At 38.2% G+C, this 19,428-nt stretch overlaps 1 protein-coding gene across 12 annotated transcripts in view; it reads right to left on the bottom strand.

Moving 5' to 3' along the window:
• The window catches only part of WNK1 (WNK lysine deficient protein kinase 1), a 148,842-nt gene that overhangs the window by 14,420 nt on the left and 114,994 nt on the right, over positions 1-19,428 (bottom strand). For 2 of the 12 annotated variants that reach the window (XM_045071886.1, XM_013046412.2), the window contains 15 exons: positions 14,766-14,915; positions 13,119-13,577; positions 12,099-12,371; positions 11,908-11,961; positions 11,332-11,420; positions 11,079-11,241; positions 10,331-10,447; positions 9,841-10,014; positions 9,576-9,633; positions 9,326-9,448; positions 7,333-8,783; positions 6,123-6,206; positions 3,276-3,359; positions 2,580-2,640; positions 23-96 (listed from right to left, as the gene is read on the bottom strand). In XM_045071886.1, the coding sequence (XP_044927821.1) occupies positions 23-96; positions 2,580-2,640; positions 3,276-3,359; positions 6,123-6,206; positions 7,333-8,783; positions 9,326-9,448; positions 9,576-9,633; positions 9,841-10,014; positions 10,331-10,447; positions 11,079-11,241; positions 11,332-11,420; positions 11,908-11,961; positions 12,099-12,371; positions 13,119-13,577; positions 14,766-14,915 (3,414 nt within the window). The remainder of the gene's footprint in view (positions 1-22; positions 97-2,579; positions 2,641-3,275; positions 3,360-6,122; positions 6,207-7,332; positions 8,784-9,325; positions 9,449-9,575; positions 9,634-9,840; positions 10,015-10,330; positions 10,448-11,078; positions 11,242-11,331; positions 11,421-11,907; positions 11,962-12,098; positions 12,372-13,118; positions 13,578-14,765; positions 14,916-19,428) is intronic. The other 10 variants (XM_004773721.3, XM_013046415.2, XM_013046413.2 and 7 more) reach the window with 9 other exon arrangements.

The following is a 19,428-nucleotide window of genomic DNA, read 5'->3' as shown; positions in this document are numbered from 1 at the left end:
CAAGGAAAAGTAGTTGTCTTACCTGAAATCGTCCCATCTTAAAAACCCCTGTTCCTGAACTAGTTGCTAGGACAGGACCTTCTGCGATCTGAGACACTAAAACAAGTAAATGGAGGAGGAAAAGAACTTAAATTAGCATCTCTTTTTAGCTAATTTCCTTTCCCTTAGGCCAGAAATATAGCAAAATACAACTATGTATCAGGTGAGGAAAATTGTTTGAGGCCAGGACAACACAAGAGATACTATAAAACTATGGTTAACAGACAGTAAGAATTCTATTACTCATTCTTTAACTCAAAAGATAGATGTAAGTAAATGAAGAGAAAGCACGAGATTTTACCTAGGATATTAAAGACCCATTTTTAAATGAAAATCACTATGACAAACTGGTTTAGGCAATACTTAGGAAAAATCCTAGAACAAAAAGTACAGGTGTCAGAATCACTGATAAGTAGTTTTGAACTTTAAAGTCAAAGTCAAGGTCCTTCTCTCTAGGGACAGTCATTTGTTTGAGGTTCTTTTTATTCCTGGAGATAATGTCCAGCATTTTCTTTACGTTATACAACTAGTAAGTTGTATTTTATACAACACTAATTTTGATATTTTAACAATAGCTCTTACAGAACATTCCATATTGGTCTCATTCTCTTTCATGGCTGCATAGTGTTTTAGGTCTGTCTGCCTACTGTATGTATGCAAATATACCCTATTTTAAGCAGACTTCTGCTGATGGACATTTAAGGGTTTCAGAACCTGCTATTATAAAAGTGCTCTACCAAATATTTTCTTATAGATCTGTGGAATAAATACCTAAAAATGGACATGCTGGATTATACCCATTTAAAACTTCAACAGACATTACTAAATTGATCTCCAAAGAGGTTGTATCAAGTCACTGGTAACTATTAAACTTCTGAATTTACCAGTGAGAGGTAAGAAATGCTATCACTTACTAGTCTTTTTTGTGATACGAATATACCCCCCAACCCTGTTTTTCATTATTTGGACCTCATGGCACTTTTTCTAATGCAGAAAATTTTGAATCTATTATTGCTTCTGGGCTGAGTATTAAATGTAGTAATAACAACACTTTCCTCTCTATCAGGGATCAGCAAATTATTATCAAGGACCAAATTCGGCCCATAGCTTGTTTCTGTAAATCAATCTTATCAGATTACAGAGCAAAACTCATTCATTCATGTATCATCTATGCTGCTTTTGGGGTATAATAGGAAATTCGAGTAACTGCAACAGAGACTATACAGCCAGCAAAGCCTGAAATACATACTTCTTGGCCTTTTACAGAAAGTTTGTTGACCCTGCCCTAAACAGTTAAAAAAAAAAAAAGAAAAAAGAGAAGAAAAAGATTCCTTTTATGTTTTGTTACAGTATTATTTTACAATACCATTTTCCATCTTTGATCCATTTGGAATTTATTTTGGTTGAGACAGGTGATTTATTTTTTTGTTTTTTCCCCAGATGGCTGTCCAGTTGTCTATCCCAGCACTTTCTCACTGATATGAAAGCCCACCTTTTTCATATTCTACATTCTCTTACAGTTTGTCCCTTTCTAGACTTTCCTGGTCTGTTCCACTGATTTTCAAGTCACTTCTTTTAAAATGAGAAAGCTAATTCAGAATATAATTGTATTGAAAATAATTTAGAGAGGTTGGAAGTGAAATTTAGAATTTAAGGATGAAAGAAAGCTGAGCATTCCAAGTAAATCTTATTAATAGTTATACAGGGAAATCTATCTATGGAGGTGGTAGTGAGGAAAATGGATAAACTATATAAAAAGAAAAAATATTAAGCAAGTGCTCTACAAAATCACATAAGTACAGCTCACACTGAATTATTTCCACTTCTGAAAATAAATGGTTCTAAGGGAAAAGGCGACAGAAAATAAAAGCTTTAAATTTCCTAGTTTCTGGGGAACTGGTGATGTCATAAGTTGAGATTCACAACAAAGCTTTAGAAAAGAACTAGATATTATGAACTTATGACCTAGCGCATGCTCATGAAAATTTTAAATTGTTGGTATGGATTATTTTTACAAAATTTATTTGGAAATGTGACTTTCTAAAGAGACTATATATATGAACATGTCAATTTTAAAGACTCTAGAAATAGGTAAAAATGCTTGAACTAATTAAAATCTTACATTTTTATTTCTGCCATCCATGTTATTTAAGATTATCTCTATCTCTAGTGTCACAAAAGCCAAGAGGTTAATGTAAATTAACTTTTGAAAATACGCCTGAATTTCCTCATCTCTCTTAGCAAGGATCCGGCTCAGCTAATAACAAATGGTCTTATTCTAAGAAACTTTCATTACCCTTTGCATGTCCCCCTTGAAAACAAATAAAAACAATACAAAAGATTCATTAATTTGCTAATATGACATGTTCTAAATATTAGTATTGATGCTCCTCAGTTATGAAGTATATAAAAGTGTTTTTAAAAATTGTCTCAAATAACCTACATTCTTAAGAAAGTCTTTGAAACAGTAATCCCTATCTATACTTGATTATAGAGAGGACTGGGAATGGTAACATAAGAGGAAGAAGGATGCTCCTCACCATCCTTCTGAGGCTGTGCTCCTGCTTCCGTAACTGCTGTTGGAGCCACCACAGACACAGGCTGCAAAACATACACACAGATACCACAAAATCTTTAGCTTCAGTCACTCTTTAAACTTCTGCCATGCTGTCTTTCCTCTGGTCTTTATAAAGGGCAAAAGAAATATAGTATATGTGAAGAAACACTTATGTCCAAGGGAGCTTTCTATTTTTTTTTTCCAGCCCAAAAATAAGTCTGATATAAAAAAAAGATTTTTAAAAGGAAGAAATTCTGAGTTGTTTCTATATTGTTTTCTTCATTTTTCTCATGGTTAAGAGTATAACTTCGATATTCATAGAAAAATAGTTTTAATCAGAACATTGTGTCACAAGCTTAAAATGAAGAAGTTAAAACTTTTAACTTAAAGAGTACAGCTTCCTCCAAAGCGTAAGAGCAAAACCCATAGGACTGATCTATGGTGTAATTCTAACCAGAGGTAAGACAAGAAAAGGATCTTTCAAATAAATGAAATCTTTTCCACAGTGACGCCACTGGGTTAGTTGTTAATCTTACATCCAACTGCCTCATTTCTGTTTGCTGGAATAAGCAAAGACTCTGAATTAATAGTTCTAACTCTGGTATTAATAGGTTACAGTATGCTCTGGGAATATGATATATTCTGATTATGGAAAGATGTCAAGATTTTCAAAACTTACACCAACTGTGGATGTCACTGCAATAGTCTCTGGACTAAGTGTTCTTCTCAGCTGAGCATCAAGATCTTCCAGAGGTTGCTGGGACTTAACAAAAACAAGCACAATAAACAGAAGTCTTCAGCATAGTCAGAGCCATTATATATAGCCAATCTTACAGAAATACTGCTTGATGCTTTAGATTTTTTTTTTTAATAAATCACCCTTTTTTTTTTTTTGAAGATTTTATTTATTTATTTGACAGAGAGATCACAAGTAGGCAGAGAGGCAGGCAGAGAGAAAGAGGAGGAAGCAGGCTCCCCGCTGAGCAGAGAGCCTGATGCGGGACTCGATCCCAGGACCCTGAGATCATGACCTGAGCTGAAGGCAGCGGCTTAACCCACTGAGCCACCCAGGCGCCCCTGATGCTTTAGATTAACACAACATATTATCTGTCTATTCAATGAAAATGAAACAATATACTAAATAACTTATATTGCTTGAATGACTTATGTCAATTTCCCAAGCCTTAGAGAAATTCAGTTATATTTACGTTTTTACAGTTTTGAGTTCTTCTTACCGTCTATGTTTGAAGTTACTTAAAGTGACAGAAAAGTTTCTAATTGTCATCTTTTTAAAAATTCTGTCCTCTCTTTAAAAATATTCTGATAGGGGCAGCTGGATGGCTCAGTCAGTTAGGCGTCTGCCTTTGGCTCAGGTCACACGACCCAGGGTTAAGGGATAGGGCTCCATGTCAGTTCCCTGCTCAATGAGGAGTCTGCTTCTCCCTCTCCTCCCTACTCCTGTTCTCTCTTGCTATTTCTGTCACTTTCTCTGCCTCTCTCTCAAATAAATAAAATCTTAAAAAAAAAAACATTCTGATAAATGTATCAAGATCTATCAGTAGATTAACTGTATCACGCTCCCTATTTTCCTTTCAGTTTGGTACATTTTTCTGAGAACTGGTCCTTATAAATGGCATTAATATACCCTTTTACTATCGAGAGATATTATTCTTTTTTTTTTTTTAAAGATTTTATTTATTTATTTGACAGATCACAAGTAGACAGAGAGGCAGGCAGAGAGAGAGGAGGAAGCAGGCTCCCCGCTGAGCAGAGAGCCCCATGTGGGGCTCGATCCCAGGACCCTGGGATCATGACCCGAGCTGAAGGCAGAGGCTTTGACCCACTGAGCTACCCAGGCGCCCCGAGAGATATTATTCTTTTAAAAAGTCCTAATAATATATACTTCTTATATGCTACAGATGGCAGCAAGAAGGAACTAGAGGTTTAGACAATCCATCCTTTTATCTGGGTCTTACTACCATCCACCCAAGGCCATTAACTTTTTACCTTTGACACAGACTGTAATCCCACATGTCTTGGCTTCTATCAACCTATTGTCCTGCAGCCTTCATTTATCTTTCTCCTTCCATATCTACTTACCTTCATCCTACCCCTCAATCTTATTTGCCTTTCTTATCTTATTTGAGCCCTCTTAGGAGTCTGAACACGTTTTTAAAGAGAAAATAAGTGTAAAACCCCTAATTTACAGAATTGCACAATGTATATTTTTCCCAAAATTTAGTGGCTGATGGACTGAGTTCTCTTTGGAGTTATCACTTTATTCTAGCAAGTTCTTTAAGTTATGTTCTATTGTACATCTAGGATTATATAAGTAGGGATAAATTCAGCCTTCTCAAGTTAGAAATTTATCATGTTTTCCTTAGATACAATTTTAAAATAAATCACTGCTTAATTTCAATGGTTACTACTTTGTCTCAGGGCTGAAGTGTTCTCAGGGTTAAAATGAATTCATAGTAAGTACTTTCCTTATGGGAATTCAACTAAATGTGGGGTGGTGGAGTAGGGTGGGAAAGGGAAATGATCATTTAAATACTGCACATAGTTCTACCCAATGATCAGAACTGAGTGTGAGATAGGAAACTGACATTCATGTCACTGGTCTCAGTTCTTGTATGAGTAATCAATCTCATGTTAACTGAGCTGTGTGGGTTTTGTACTAAAAGATATAATACATATATCTTTCAGTCTTTTGTCCTATCTTTTATGAAAACTGTCCTATCTTTTATGAAGTAGGACACTTACATCCACCTACACATAAACCAATTACTTTGTTAGGTCATCAATGAAAGAAATGTCAAACATTCAAGAAAAAAACTAGTTGAACTCACAGAGAAGGGGCATGATCGTTATCAGTGTGGTATCTTTTCTTAAAGAACTTTCAAAGTTAATTTTGATTACTTTTAAGTTTTTACTTCCACAATAGTCTAGAACCTAATCTCAGTCCTTAGATACAATTTCATTCCACAAAACTGTGAATGACAGGAGTTATATCGGTCTGGTAAAATGTAAACCTTGCCATTTTTTTCCCCTCATAAAATATGAAAAAGTATTACTATCAAATGTTTTCTAGATGACTTGAAGCAGTATTATAAACAAAAGAACTATGAAGCTTCTTAGTTTAAATAGGGCCTGGATAATTAGCTACACTGTGTGGTTTTTTTTTTCTTTTTAAAGATTTTATTTATTTATCTGAGAGAGAGACACAGCGAGAGAGGGAACACAAACCGGGGGAGTGGGAGAGGAAGAAGCAGGCTTCCTGCCGAGCAGGGAGCCTGTTGTGGGGCTTGATCCTAGGAGCCTGGGATCATGACCTGAGCCAAAGACAGACACCCAACAACTGAGCCATCTTGGTGCCCCAGCCACACTGTTTTGAAAGAATGTTGTTCCTAAGTCAAAACCAAAGAGGAGCCAGAAGCCAAGATCATGCAGTGGAGAATTTAGCTAAGCTTTGTGAAAGAAAAATAGGGATACAAAAAGAAATTTGCCAAGTCTTGGGGCAGGGCACCTGAGTTACTGAAGGTCCTGGAAAAGGTGGCAGCTGCTCGCTGGGTGGAGTACCAGCTGGAAGTTCAGTACCCCCTGGCAGCACCTATAGACAATGAAGGGAAATTCAAGTCCATGAGACACTAAGAGTAAAGACTGCATACTGGAGAGCAAATCAATTAATTTCTATGTAGAAATGTAAGAGTAAAATATATCTATAGTTAAGACATGCTTGTCACCTGGCATATATTCTGGTACCTATCTTAAATAAAGGACAATATGACCATGATACTGTTACAGGGGTTACTACTGTATACCAGTAAAACGAACAGTAAAATTTAGTAAAAGGTTATTCCCCAGGGGAAAATAGAATCAGAGGCTTTAAGGACACAAGCAGTACAGTTCAGATATTCTTGAGCCACTGTTTTGGTATAGTCTCATCAGGCTTTTCTTAAAACAAACACTTTTCTGAGAAAACAATACAGTTCAGAAACAACCAAAGGTCAAGTCTGATAACAAAAGTCATCAAAAATCCAATACTATTGAACAGTTTGTACAAAGCCTCTATTAATACCCTACTATAAAAAGAATTTTACAATCAATGGCAAAGCAGATAGATGAGTGTAGCACAGAACATAGTAAAAAAAAAACACAGCCTTGTTATTTGGAGATCAGGGAGACTAAAGACAGCAGAACGAGAGGAAATCTACCACAGCAGAATTAGAAAACACATTTTAGTTATTTTATTCCTCTATATGAAATTTCATCGCCAACTTTCAATTTTTTATAAATCCCAAATTGTACATCTGTGGAATCTAAGCAAAGCAGAAAATCTGCTTCATTCTCAATGAAAAAAAGGCTGTGAACTTCTATTACTATGTATACTGGGTAGCAGAAATATTTAGCTTCCTTTTCGGACACAGATTTCTTTAGTTGGTACCAAACGGGAAGAAATGTCTACATTTTACCTACTATACATCCTTAGAAAATCAGGCAGTATAATTAACTCCCAAATCCTGCCATATTTCAAAAGAAAAAAGTATCCTGTGTTCAATGTACATATATCCTAAAATCATTTTCAACTTATTTAATAAATACCAAATGTCTAATATAGATCAGGCTATCTTTATAACTACATTTCTAATTTGCAAGGCTGAGTTGAAAAAACGTACTTATGGGCGTGGGGGGTGAATGATCATATTTATCAAATTATTTCAAAACAAGAATCTTACTGGAGCTTTAATTAAAGGTGGCTTCAATGGAGCAGTTCCAGCTTTCACTCCTGGTGTAGTGCTGACTGGGGCTGACACATAGCTGACTGGGGTAGAAACTTGCCCAGGTGTGACCACTGGCAGAACTGACAAACCAGTTGTGCCTAATGGCAAACTGGTTGGTGGTAAGCATGTACTTGTAGTGGAAGTCATGAGCTTGCTTGGTGCAACAGCAGTGGTTGGGATGCCTGGTGTGACAGTGGTCTCTACTACCAGTGAAGTCTCTAGTGAGACAGATGCATGTTGGGCTCCAGATGAGCTGTGTTCACTAAAGAGAGACCGCAGCTTTTCCTCTAGAGTCTTTATGTCATCAATTCCAGGTGCTTTGGGCTGTGAGTCAGGATCTATTTCAGGACAGTGAGTGTGGGGTTGGTTGGGAAGTAAAGCTGGTTGAGGCTGACTATGAATTAGTGTCTGCTGCACAGCAGGCACACTGGCAACAGGTTGTACCAAGGGTGGGATACTGGGTACTTGGGGTAATAAAGGTGTAGAAGTAGGTCCTGCTGCTTGAGGAAGAGCAGGAGTAGAAGCTATAGCTGATGGGGTGACCAAAGGATGTACCCCACCAGTCTGAGAAACAGAACTAGATAACCCTGCTCCAGGGGTGGAAGATGATGGTGCAGAGAGGGACAAAGCCAACCCAGTTGTACTGCTCTGAGATGTTTTATCTAGTGAGTGTGCACTAACCACCACTGTTTCGGCTAGAGTTGGAGCAGAGGTGCTACTGCTAAGCTGAAGAGATGGCTGTGGAGCTATGCTGGGGAATGGCGTGGTGGCAGGAATAGATGTTAATGTGGCTGCCCCAGTAGCACTGCTGGCCACCTGCTGAGATAGTACAGGTGGAGGCTTAGCACCCAGGGCAGCAGCACTGCCCACTGCAGAGGCTGAAGTTGTTGAAACTGGTGTAGAAGGCAAAGTGCCTACACTAGAAACAGTGCTCCCAGATGTGGGAGCCTGAACTGGCTGGGATGTTGCTGATATCGAGACAACTGTAGGTACTGCGATGCTCGAAACCACAGTGGAAAATACTGGTGATTCAGATACAGGTGGTACAGGGGGACCGCTTGAAGGTATCACGCCTGTGCAGGTGGCAACTCCCCCAATCCCTGTTTCAGTGGTCACTGGAATCTCAGATGGAATTACTGATGTGGAAATGTCCGTAAGAGGGCTGCTATTTGCAGGGACTGATACTGAAAGTGTGGCTGCTGCTGTGGTTGGGACTCCAGCAGTGCTACTCATGGAAGGAGGGACTACTGGAAATGTTGGTCCTGTATGACTGAAGTTGGGAGGTGCCGTGTTGGGCCCTTCTGTCATCTGGGCATGTCTAAGTTCAGAAAAGGCCTGCTGCAGGCTAAGAGATGAAGCAGAGTGAGACAAGTTCATTCCAGCGCCGTGAGAAGTAGAGGCAGCAACTGCAAAGGAAAACACAATATTCAGAACTAGTTCATTTTTAAAAAGCTGGGCTCAAAATTGTCCTAACAATCTATTTTTGGATTATCAACATTGCCACATACCAACAAGGCTTAAAACTCCTAAGGAAATGACAGGCTCTAAAACAGCAAAGTAAAAGAGCAGTTTGGTCAAAATAAGTTATTGGCTTGTGTGAATATCTATTTCTAGGTTCAAAAAAATTTGATAAGGAGGAAAAACGGAAAAGAAGTCACCACAGAGCATCTATAATAATCCTAAATGGAGGAATGAACACATACTACTGTACGGACATAGATTCTACGACACAGACTACATCTAGTGCAGTTCTCCTCTCCGGCTCTTGTCTTTCAATCCTCTCTATTCATCATCTATTTCCCTCCCCGTATCTGTTGTTTATAATCTCAACTTTCTACTCTTCTTTATTGTCTATGTCATCATGTAAACTACGGCTTGATAACCAACCTTCCAATACAGCAGAGATGTTGTAGGATTAATAGAGGTTGTGGTAGAAGCAATTCCTTACCTGTATCTGATATTTCACTAGTGAAAACTTTTGATTCTCGTAATCGACTTTCTGGCACAGGACTCACTATAAACCGTCTTCCGGCAGAATGAACAACTTGGGTTAAAGAACTTGTAGGAACGCCTGGTTAAAAAGAAACAAACCACTTAATTGCATTATTTATATATTGTCACCAACATGAGGCTTCATTATTAGTATACAACTTCTTAGGTCAAAGGTAAGAGCAAACATGGAAAGAAAAGAAATTCACCTATTTGCTGTGGCATGGAAGATGCAGGAATTGGTTGTTTGAACTCTCCTTCCAACTTCTACAACAAACAAAAGTGATCAAATTCATTCTCAAACACAATCTTAGAGACTGGGCAAAGCCAATGGCCACATGCAGAGAGAACAAAAATGTCTGATAATCTTAGTCACAGATGTAATGTGGTATCACTGAATGCTGTGCGTGGAAGATTTACCACCACAGCATTATTTTGAATAAACACGCTTCTTTATAGGAATGGTGAACCTACTTGAGAACCTGCAAAGCCATAGTCATCCTTTCCCTGCAGACTCTCCAATCCCTGGTCACCCTCTGGTTCCACACTGACATCCTCACTGAGCATTTCATCAGCTTTTTCAATAATTTCTCGTACTTGATCCACAAATGACTCTCTCTCCATTGCTAGAATAAAGTCATTGTTCACCTGCAGAAGAAATGTGATGTCAGTCTGATTACTAGAGAGTTACACATGTTTTAGGTCATTCCAGTTGCCTTTTGTCCTACCTACATTCCACCTGAATCACTATTTATTTGCTACGTAAGTTAGTTCTTCAATACCTAGAGTTAGACATGTCCTAGACAAAAATATCTCTAAATCACATGTTTGGTGTACTAATTATATTCATGTTGAAATAAATATATAACTGTCAAAATAGATTATAAAATACTGTACATTTTCTTAGGGCAGTGGATATGAAAAAGTACTAAAGCAAAATCTGGAGCTCCAAATGCAGACATACCATAATTGTTGCTATCTCCTCAGGATTGTCACCATCTAAGTCGAATTTAAATGTAACCATTTTCCGATTATGAGTCTCTAACTGACATTCTACTACCCGGTCTCCTTTATTTGAAACCTAAAAAACAAAAGAAAAGAAAATGTACTTAGTATTGCAGAAGCCATATTCAATGCTGCTACTGAATTTGAGAAAGGAATGTGGATTATCACTTGAACTTAAGGTTAAGCCTGATGTTATCACTATTCCTTGAAGACCTGTTGGTACTTTACCTCTTAAACTGGCAGCAAGAAAACATTAAGAAATATCAGTCCTTGTGCTACTTCCTCATCTTCCACTGAAGGGTCTGAAAGGAATGTAAGTCTCTATTCTACAATTTATTTTAGGGTTTTGTTTATTTTTTGACACAGAGATAGATCACAAGTAGGCAGAGAGGCAGGCAGAGAGAGAGAGGAAGGAAAGCAGGCTCTCCAGTGAGCAGAGAGCCCGATGCGGGGTTCGATCCCAGGAACCTGGGATCATGACCTGAGCCGAAGGCAGAGGCTCAAACAACTGAGACACCCAGGCGCCCCTATTCTACAATTTAAAATTCTTTTTCTAAAAAGTAAATAATGCCTTACTATAAAAATATGGAATTTAACAATGTTACTGGGTGATTAGAAAATTCCAGTCTTTCATCAATACACCTGAGCCATAGAAATATTTAAATGATATTAAGATGTATAAAACCCATAAACTGGTTAACACTTACATTCAAAATTCTTAATTTTGGACGTGAAGTCTTTTCATGACGAGAGCGACTTCTTACAGATTTTCGATAATGCCGTTTTGTAGTTCTCCCTTCATGCCTTCCACTGGATGATGGGACATTCTCATTGCCATCACTCATTCCCGAAGCAACATCTGAATGTGCACTTTGAAAAAAGAGAAAAAGTTCAGTGCTTGAAGTTTTAATAGATGACCCTACCTACCAGTCAAGGAAGCAAAATTTTACTTTTACATACCTGTCTATAGAAGAGACCAAAGTGGTAGGCTGTGCCTGTGCCACTGGCACTGGCTCTGGAGGAGCAACTTGAGATACTCCCTGAGTACTCTGTAAATAGAAAGAATAATACATATCTTGGCAGTAATACATTTTATTTATTATTCATCATCTCCAATAAGCTACTCTTTTTTTCCCCCCGTCTAAGTCCTAGAAGCACTAAATTTACTAGTAATTCTCAGTATTCAGCATCTAGAGACAGTGGTCTTAAAATTCCAAAGGAGGTTTCTAGAGCTAAGTCTGTGGTGTCGACTGCATGGTGGGACATCAGCCGACATAGCTGCTAGGTAGTGAGAAAGTAACTTGCATGCAGCCAGCATCTTCCTAGAGGTGTGCAACAGGGCAGGCAGAGCGAAGTGCAAAGATGATTCAGATCTCTCTCCTAGCAGGGCAAAAATGATTACCGGGAGCACAGCAGGGTAAGATCCTTTTATGACTGCCAATGGCAAGAATTTGTGAAAGGATAAGAATAATGGCTAAAGTACTAGCTAGAGAAGTGAAGTGCTAATAGGGTTAATCTTCTCCAAGGCACACTCACTTCCCAACAGAACAGCCAGTGGCAACAAGGCCCCCACATTGGCATTTCATTCTGCTGGAAGAAAAAGTCATTTAGAAGTTAGTTTGAAAATAGTCTCCAAATGAGTTCTAAAACAGGGGCACCTGTTTCTTGTCATTTTTATCCCATGTGTTTGTATGTTTTATATATAAACATGCAGTAATTCCATTTACCTCCAGAGCTGCTTGCTGGGAGGATGTAGTGGGGGCTAAACTCACTGCTGGCTGGGACACTTGAACCTGTCCTCCTATACTGCCCACAGGAACCAAAAGGTTTGATTCCACAAAAGGCTGCACCACTGTAGGAAAGTAACCTGGTGTAGCCAGTGCTTCTGTAGGCATGGGAGGGGATAGGACTGTAGAAGGAATGCAAATAGAAGCCACGCTGGAAGAGGGAGCAATATTTGAATCTCCTGGGTATTGTGGTGGCAGTCGAGGTGGAAAACCCTGTGACAGAAATGAGGAAGGTGAGTTAGTGCAGGTTGGGTCATCAAATTAGCAAAACAGTAAGACATGCATAAAAAACCTAACAAACAAAACACCAAAAACAAAACAAAACAAAAAAAACCCAACAAAAAAAGAAAGCACAAAGCAAAGAAGAACAGTAGTAGCCCACTCTCTTTCTAATAATTTAAAGAAGATTTAAAGATGATTCTTGAAATGGTAAACTGGTTTCCATTTAGGGAACAGGACCCTACAACTATAAATTGCTGGATTTTCTCCTCCTGAAGATTAAATAGGAGGAATAAACGTAATTCCTTTTAGAAAAATATCAACTTTCTAGCTAATCTTAAGTGGGAGAATGCAAAAACTCTTCAAGGTATCAATCATTCTAGTCATATCATGACAGGACAATCTGAAGATTTTTATTGGTACCAACCATGTTGGCTACTCTAGCCTATTAAAAAAAAAAAAGGAGTCACCTGATATCTAGCATTCAGTCAGCTTACATCAAATAGAACAGAACCATCTTTCTCCTAAGAAGTGTCTTGAGAAAAATGGAAATGAATTATCAGATCTCATTACCCTATCTTTTCTCTGAATTTTACTATATTAGCTTCTCTGGTTGAGATCAGCTACACTTTGTTATTGCTAGTTATTCTGATATTCAGCTATTAGGTTTTCAAGTCCTTGATGGTTTACTAGTAGAACCAAACCCTCTGGTGCCCTCCTTTTGGCTAGCCAACACAATACCTGGTACAGAACATCTCCAGAGGGAAGTGGAACCTCAGCAGCTTGTCCAAGGTTAGCTGGTATTCCCATGGACTGAACTGCTGGTTGCAGAAGTTGTGGGTGAACCTGACTTGGCAGCTGAGTCACAGGCTGCAGAAGGGTTGGAAGCTGACTAGGAACCACAGTTGGTCCCCCTGGGATCCCGGCTGCTGTAGCAGATGAAGCCAAGGTGAGCAGAGGCTGATTAACGCCAGCTGCCATTGTAACGGGAAGGGATGAGAAACCTGTCTGAGCCGCAGACACAAGAGGAGTTGATATGGGAATTTGAGAGACGGGATACTGAGGGAGTAAGGAAGTAGAGAGTGGCTGTCCCAAAGGGAGGAAATGAGCACCAGAGTGGACTGGAACAACTGAGGGTTGTGTCGCAACTGGGATCTGAGGTTCGCCTTGGATAGTTGGTACTGGCTGGGAAACTGGAAGCTGGGAAGGTAAAGAAAAACAAAACAGACAGACTTTAAAAAAAAAAAAAAAAAAAAAAAAAAGCAAGGCTGCCTAAAGCAAGATTTATGAATTAGCCAAAAAGAAGGAAAAAACCCCCAAACCCCTGCATACATTAGTGTAAGTTAATGTGAAACACAAGAATAGGGAAAGGATAATAGGAGACAAAGAGGCTGACAGACTGGCTGTTTCAGATCTTCTTTTGTAGCAAACTGTGTTCATGCTTCATCATTTAACAATAAAAAGAGGACCCTTCCATAGGCAAAGCCTTTTCTGTTTTTTTACAGTTTTATTTAGATGTATTTCACATACTCTAATCCTTTGTCATGTTTGTTGTCACTAAATGTATGACTGCTACTATAGTAGTTACTGGAATTAAAATGAATTCCTTCTCCCTGGAAGTAGATTCCAATTCATGTTGCTTCTACGATTCTAAAGTCTAATATTGGCCTAAGAAAGTAGGTAGGTAAGTACCATATTTCACTGATTCTAGGATGCAATCATCCCTTTCTACCATCTGGTCATTTTAACATTTGTGAAACTGAGACACAGTTTGTAATTAATGGTGTGTCAGTACTTGGTTACATAAAATAATGGTGCGTTTCATAATTTCAGTTATCTGTCTGAAATACGACAGAAACAATACACTGTGCCAAAATACAAGGACAAGCCCCAGTGTTAAAGTTAAAAAAAGGTCATTCAGTAAAATATACCTTCCAAAGTGATTAGAAAGATGACTTAAACACAATTCCATAAAAGGGTTTTTTATAACTTACGGTCAGTAGGCAATGGAGGAAACAATGCATAAATGTACATGAAAAATACAGCATAGCTGTAAACCTAGAATATTAGGTATAGTTGACACAATTCTACAAAATGTCCAGGTTCAGCTACCAAAGCAGTTATTTAACCCACCACGATTCAAATACCTGTCAAATGGGCTTGAGATTAACAAACCTAAAAGTTAAACATTTTTGGATTGTGAATGCTGTCAGTATGTACCTATTTACAGTAACCAATACATGTGCACAAAAGGAACAACTGTCAATTTATTTCTGTGGTAAAAATAACCAGCGTCAGTATTTCACCATTAGAGAAGATGGAAACCTATCCATGAGAAAGTTATATGGAGATTCTTTTTTAGTGTCTATTTAGGAATTGAGAGTTTACCTGTTTTCCAGCTGATACTTGGGGCAAGACCTGTGGAGCTTGAGACTGACTGACTGGTTGCGCAGTAGTGGCCTCACTGGAGGCTGATGTCTGTGAAAGTGAATACTGCACTGTCTGTTGAGGAGGTGCTGTCTGTTGTACTCCCTGCTGCTGAAAATAAAATAGAATTATTCAGTTTTATTTCAACTCATTAACAGCCTGGCTCTAAGGAAATATGTTTGCCTAAGGTCTTCTGCATGTGTAAATGACAATATTAGTAATAAAGACATGCATAAATCCAAATTCAACAATTCCCTTTTATATTTCTCTTTTTCCTCTGCTATTCTTTCATTGTGATGGTACAACCAAGAGCAATTAACCAATGTTTCAAAATCAGAGTCACCACTGGTTCTTCACCTATCATCCCTCTTACTCCAATAGTAAGTCATTCACAAAGATCTTTAGATAACATATCCAAATAGATCCTCTCTCCTCCAACCACTGCTCCCCATTTTTTTACCCTCTTTCCTGGTATCACCTCTTACAATCTGATCCTATATCAAACAAATCCAATCTCCTATTTTAATCTTTCTCTTACTGTATTTTATTAACTGTATAACTAATTTGAAGAACGGTTCTGATTACAGCCACAAAATATTGAGAAAAGCATTGAATGTGGAATTTTAGCTTTACCATTTACTAGCTGTAACACCTGAGAGACTGTTCGTTTTACTGCCAAGAAGGTATTTCTTTCTTTAAAAAGGACATGATCACTTGATTCAACGTAGGGAAAAGGGAGTAAGTGACATTTAGGAATCAAACATGCGCTAGACATTCTGGTATAATACACTTAACACATGGCACGTAATTGTAAATTTTGTAATAAATTAATGGCTCTCTCGAGCCCAGCAAAAATCTGAACTTCATAGCTGACTTTCAAGACTCTCTAATACTTGTAAGTAATTTAAAATTATTGTTAACGGAGCACCTGGGTGGCTCAGTGGGTTAAAGCCTCCGCCTTTGGCTCAGGTCATGATCCCAGGGTCCTGGGATCAACCCCTGCATCGGGCTCTCTGCTCAGCAGGGAGCCTGCTTCCTCCTCTCTCTCTGCCTACTTGTAATCTCTGTCAAATAAATAAATAAAATCTTAAAAAAAAAAAAAAAAGAAAGAAATACCCTGGGCCCCATATCTCAGAGGCAACCACTATTAATGGCTTGGTTATCTCCTTTATGAATTTTTTTTCTGTATATAAGTGGTCATTTCTTTAAAAAAGCTTTTATTTTATTTGACAGAGAAGGAGAGTGTATGCACACAAGCAGGGGGAGTAGCAGGCAGAGGGAGAGGTAGAAGCAGGCTCCCCACTGAGCAAGGACCCTGGGATCATGACCAGAGCTGGTGAGATGCTTAACCTACTAAGCCACTCACACACCCTATAAGTGGTCATTTACACACAATGACATATTTGTTTTTTGAAACAAAAGCATGCCCATTCTATAAATACTGTTCTCTAATGTGCTATTTTCATTTAATTTATCAATGGCATCAATATCCTAATAATGAACATTTTGGTAGTTTTTTTGGGGGGGGCACTTAAAATAATGCTACAACCAGTATCTTTTTTTTTTTTTTAAGAAGATTTTATTTATTTACTTGACTGAGATGGAGACAGAGAGAGAGAGCACAAGTAAGGGGAGTGGCAGGCAGAGGGAGAGCGAGTGGCAGACTCACTGCCAATCAGGGAGCCCGATGCAGGGCTTGATCCCGGGACCCTGTGATAATGACCTGAGCCAAAAGCAGACGCTTAATGATTGAACCACCCAGGTGGCCCTTGGCTTTTAGTTTAAAACCAATTCTGTCAGATACTGTCTATAAACATTTCCAACTATATATACACTATTTTAAGGTCCTTACAGGCACATGCGTTTTCACATTTTATTTTATTCCATTAACATTTTTTTGGTTATTGTTCAAAATAAAGCCTGTAATATGGAAGTACGATAAAGGTTCAAATATATGTTGACTCCCTTCTTTATTAAGGGAAAGAGGGAAATTTGAGGAAAAACTTCCCACCTTATACACAGGCATATGATTACCTCTCCCCGCTATTAATGCAGAACCAATATACACATTCACATTCTAGCTAAACTGAACTAAAACATCTGTTTCTGTTTACTTTGTGCTTTTTACCCCCTCCTTCCCTTTGGTCTAGAATATTGTTTAGTCTTAGCATCTGAGTATAACTTATAATCAGAGTCCAGTTTAAATGCTATCTCTTTCATAAAGTCTTCCTTAACCCCCTCTCCCTGCTTGAAAGTGATGTAATTTCTCTCCTTTAATGGCATAACTGGGAAGTAGTTAACTGGTGGGTTGTGCAGTTAGGCAACTTGGATTTAAATTCTGTTTCCACCTCTTATAAGTTGTTTAAGCTTGGATAAATTATTTATCTTTTCCAGATCTTATCTCAGCCTTCCCATCTGAAGGCTGAAAATAATAACAGTATACTTACAGGGTTCATACAAAAATTAAATACAAATACAGGCAAAGTGCTTTGCACATTGAATATAATCTTATCTACTACGCTTATTTGTTTTGTAGGAGTTGACAGATATGTTTACTAGATTATTTAGGCTCCTTTGAAAGTAGTCACATCTTATTATCAGTCCATCTTGATAGACCCTCAGTGCCTATCTAGCACATGGCCTTTGGGAGCATGAACTCAATTAGGAAATAATTTATATAGTTAGTGGTGTGTGTGTATGTGTATGTGTGTATGTGTGTGTAAACTGTCAAGAAAGAACAGTTTTATAGACATATACCATCACTCTGTGCTTAAATAAGAGTGAGAGGCACGTTTGCCAATTTTACTTTAGAGCCTTTAGGGAGAAGTGGCACCTCTGAGTAGGCCAGGAGAATATAGTGGTCTTTTGTGCACAATCCCACTGGCTAATATTCAGCACTTCAGCCAAACAGGTACTGTTGCACACAGCAATTCAGAATCATGTTTTTTAACCTGTCCCATGAAACCAGTTCAAATAGCCTATAAGGAAGGACTATACCGTGTATGTTGGACAAGGAAGGGTATTTGATGAAAAAAAAATGTTCATGAGCATTAGTTGAACAGAAAGTTAAATACATGAAGACTCTACATGGTTCTTTGGAAGAAATTATTAAGCAAGCTGGGTTATAGCCTGTATGGCGTATAGCAAAGAAATACTAAGTGTTCTAGTAGGAGGAAGTTACTTTTTGGTACCTCATTAATATACAGCATAGCACTAGAAAGGACTCTTGCTAAAAACATGAGAAAAGCAATCCCCTGGGTGGCTCAGTTGATTGAGCGACAGCTCTCAGGCTCAGGTCATGATCCTGGAGTCTCTGGATCGAGTCTATCAGGCTCTCTGCAGAGCAGGCGGTGTGCTTCTCCCTCTGACCTTCCCCCTCTCATGCTCACTCATTCTGTCTCAAATAAATAAATAAAATCTTAAACAAAACAAAACAAAACAGCAATCCCTTATTGTTTACATTCCAGAAACCCATGAAAGAAAGTAAATTTTAGCTAAGTACATTTCTTTCCTCACTCTAATAAAACTAGAGATATGGTTTTGTAAGATGGGGCTGGAAACTGATAGTCGGTAAAGTGAAACTCATCTCTAAAAATAAATTCCACTTGGGGCACCTGGGTGGCCCAGCTGGTTAAGCGTCTACCTTCAGCTCAGGTCATAATCCCAGGGTCCTAGAACAGAGCTCCAAGTTGGGCTTTCTGCTCAGTGGGGAGTCTGCTTCTCCCTTTCCCTCTGCCTGCCCCTCTGCCTGCTTATGCTCACTCTTTAATAAATAAATAAATTAATCTTAAAAAACAAAACAAAACAAAACAAAACAAAAAAACCAGAACAACTCCACCCATATAGTACAAAGGGCTTACAACCTTTAGGAAAAAAACACAGGAAACCCCAGTAGCTTCTTAAGCACCTCTGCAGAATCAAAAGTCCCTGTAGAACTTTAATACAGAAAAAACTCTTACTATTTTAGAAATACTGAATTCTGACTTGTAGTTTTTAGTTCTATCCACTTACTGGCTATGTAATCTTGAAAAACTCAAGTATTCTAGACTGCATACACTTATGTAAATTGAGGGCTCAGTTTTATGATTCTACTCAACTTAAATACCATCCTATATTTAAAATAATTCATAAAATAAAGCTACCTTAAAAAAGCATCACTGACATATAAATTTTGTATTACAGCAACAGCCCTATTTAGTTACATTTTTTCCCCCAGAAGAGTCAACTAATTCTTTTAACCTGTTATCTATGGAATTGCCCTCCTTTACTGCCACACTACCCACCTTTACCCCCACATATTTTTCTTACCAGTCAACTAATATCTTCATTTGTTAATAAGTATACACATACATGCCCACATATAAAATATATAAGGAAAAGGAAATTTAATCTTTTCCTTTGGAAAAGGAAAAAACAGAGTACACACTTAAATTTGCTCAGCTTTCTAATGTTGGGTGTGTCCACAGATAAGCAAGGACAGTGGTATCCATGATAGTGTTTCTGTCCTCAAACACCTTTATGTAACTTTTAATTTGTAAATTCTTTTTTTTCAGGTTGGCTTGATGTCTACCATGGGGTTCAATGCAGAGCTTGAACTCATGACCCTGAGATCAAGACCTAAGCT

This window comes from Mustela putorius, unplaced genomic scaffold, assembly GCF_011764305.1.
Source record: "Mustela putorius furo isolate JIRA1106 unplaced genomic scaffold, ASM1176430v1.1 tig00003988_pilon_pilon_pilon, whole genome shotgun sequence".
Taxonomy (NCBI): domain Eukaryota; kingdom Metazoa; phylum Chordata; class Mammalia; order Carnivora; family Mustelidae; genus Mustela; species Mustela putorius.
This window is presented reverse-complemented; position numbering and strand designations above follow the sequence as displayed.